The following is a 2,727-nucleotide window of genomic DNA, read 5'->3' on the forward strand; positions in this document are numbered from 1 at the left end:
ACTGCCTCGATATCACCCCTTCTAGGTTCCTTCGTACTCCGGCTCGGTTCCATATCCCGTCCTAGGATTGTCTTCCCTCTGATGCTCGCCTCCTCCTGATGGAAACGGGGGCCCACGCAGGCGCCTGCGATGTTTCTGGCCTGGTCGCTCGCAGGTGGACTCATCCACACACCATCTCCTCCTGTCGCGTCCTCCTCTCGATTTTTTCCTTCCTTCGCCGCCTCGCTGCCTCCCTCAGGCTCGGCCGTTGGTCTGCCTGCTCTGCCCCCTCCCCTGCCGGCCTCAGTCGGTCGCCCACGTCCTTTTCCTCCTGCCCCTGGGGCTTGAATTCGAGTTTTTACCCCACTGTCCTTCCAGGTCGCGAGGGAAAAAGAGCCGAGGTTCGATTAAAATGTTCCGAGATTCTGTGAATCCCGCCTGCGCCACCGACCGCCCGTTAAGTACTTGACAGAACGCACCGAGGAGGATTTTCAGCATGCAGATTGGGACACACGTTTAAAATTGTCGGGTCGATGAAAGGCGGATGGTCTCCCGGCCTCTATTCACAGGTAAAGACGTGGCAAGGGTGATTGGGAGATGGGGTGGCACCGGAAGGGATGCTGGGGTTACCTTGAGAGGATGGAGGGGAAGACATAAAAATCCCGTCAAAAGGTGGGCAGAGAACGGAAGAGGAGAACGCGGGAGACAGAAGGACTGGGGGGATGTTGGAGGATTCTAGTGCGTACAAAAAATGCAAATCTTTGTGATTTGGCACCGGTATTTCGCAAGCTACCACATTAAGAGGAGGTATGCACGACCTTTTGACGCTCTTCAAGGGTCAAGTGAGCTGTCCGCGTCCCCGAAGCGAGATAAATCCACAGCGATGATTTCCGCTTTGACGTATGGCCAAAAAACCTGCCAATGTAAGGGGTGAAAAAACGTGAGTAACGCATGCCTTTCAATGAAGAACGCAGGAAACACCAAGGGTGTTGCACGTTGCATGAAAGCTTTCAGCAGTGCGCCATGCGAATCGCGCGTAGAAAATCGCTCAGCACGTAATAGTTGTCAGGTCATAACTATGACACGAAGAATCCGAATCAGTGAGACAGCCGGCGGCTTCAAGATGTCAAATTCGACCGCATGGTTGCCTTCTGTCGGAGATATCAATTTGAGTACAAACGTAACGGTTTATTCTTGGACCGCAATGTCCTCATTGCCCTTCTTAGATACACAATTGCAAGCACTACCAATGCCGACGAGATTTCGGGGGTAAGTTTCTCGCTGTTTATGGCTTTTCTCTGCTCTATTTGGGGTAAAGTCAGGGGAGCTGCGGTCAAATACCGGCCACATTTCGCCGGCGGCCGAAAGGCTAACTCCAGTATTGAAATCTTTGAAAAACAAGCATGCAAACCGATTGAGAACATATCTCAAGATAGCTATTAAACTGGTGTGGGGAGATTACTGAATGCTGTGTTGGAAAAGAAACTATGTTGTCCATGTAGACTTGCAAAGTTGTTTTAGAAACGCGCATGTCACATGCAGCTACCGAATATTTGATGGGTGTTGGAAATTTTATATCTGTCGCCGCCATATCAACCTTTGTGTACGAATGCAGATTTGCCCCGAAAACAACGCTTTCTCATAAATTATCCCGGCATCATCATCATTTTTTTAGATATCCTCAAGTCCACAATTCAGATGCGCAATACCAGACGGCCTTTTTGCCTGTCATCTCTCAGGCCTCGGCGGATTTGACGAGTACGATAAACACCACGGGGACCATCTCCTTGCGAGAGCTCTTGCTTCGCCTTGGCCACAAAGCTGTGGCACTTCTCAAAAATCCTGAGCATACATGGGCACAACCCGAATGAAGTCTACGTCCATGGCCGGACGTGTCTCGTACCTGTCCTTCTTGTTGGATGGCATTTTCGAGTGGAAGCAGCCGTTGCCCTGCTCAATGAAGGGCGGACGAGAAACATCACAAGGAACCTCCTCGAGAGAAGGAGGGACTGAGGCTCAAAACCTGGTGGGCCCGACTCTTGGCCACCCCTTCTTGCTTGCATGTAGACATGCCCCTGGTCAGCCTTTGTCTTTGACACATAAACATGCACGTATGGCCACAGATATGCTGCGCCACGCCATTTTTAGGGTTGGGCGCTGCTCTTCGAGGAGTCGTACAATGACAGAGGCCATATCCCGGTCTCTGGCCTCGTCTCTTTCTTGCACAAGACATTGCAACTCGACGGCGAAATCAGCCATAAGATTACCTAGAAATGGTTCTAGTCTGCGTCTTCCCCCTACTTTGTTGCAGCGTGTGGCTAGAATAAGATTTTTATCGTCCCTGCTTCCAAGTATCGGCGCCCGTTCCTCTTCCTCCCTTCACACCTCCGCTGAGCACACAAGTCCTCCCCCTCCTCCACCTCCTCCACCGCCTCCCTCCTCCTCCACACTCTCTATCCCCTCCAACCTCGCCTTGGCTGATCCCTCCGTGCTCACGGCCTTCAAGCCGGTTTCCGTCGAGGATCGCTTGAAGAAAAAGGAGGAGATGGAAGGGATCATCGACCCCAAACTGCTCACGCTACCCGTACGAAAGAGCATCGGCGATGTCAATCAAGAGAAAGAAGAAACAACAAATTTAGATTCACGGTGAGTGTGAGGGAGAGAAACGGGCTGGGGGGTTGATAATCGGAGGAAGGCTTACAAAGAGCAATGCCCCCATTATGCAAGACCGAAGGCATTGTCTTTGTG

The 2,727-nt window shown here is 51.6% G+C and overlaps 1 protein-coding gene across 1 annotated transcript; it reads right to left on the bottom strand.

Annotated features, from left to right (window-relative positions):
* Positions 1-2: 2 nt before the first annotated feature.
* On the bottom strand, positions 3-897 carry NGA_0073500 (uncharacterized protein; the record flags this gene model as incomplete). The annotated part of the gene is made up of 3 exons (XM_005855147.1): positions 798-897; positions 459-609; positions 3-350 (listed from the first exon to the last, which is right to left on the bottom strand). A coding segment is annotated over exon 3 (162 nt), but the record flags the coding sequence as incomplete, so codon positions are not given.
* Positions 898-2,727: the final 1,830 nt, after the last annotated feature.

The sequence above is a fragment of the Nannochloropsis gaditana genome (genome assembly GCF_000240725.1).
Source record: "Nannochloropsis gaditana CCMP526 unplaced genomic scaffold scaffold277, whole genome shotgun sequence".
Classification (NCBI taxonomy): domain Eukaryota; class Eustigmatophyceae; order Eustigmatales; family Monodopsidaceae; genus Microchloropsis; species Microchloropsis gaditana.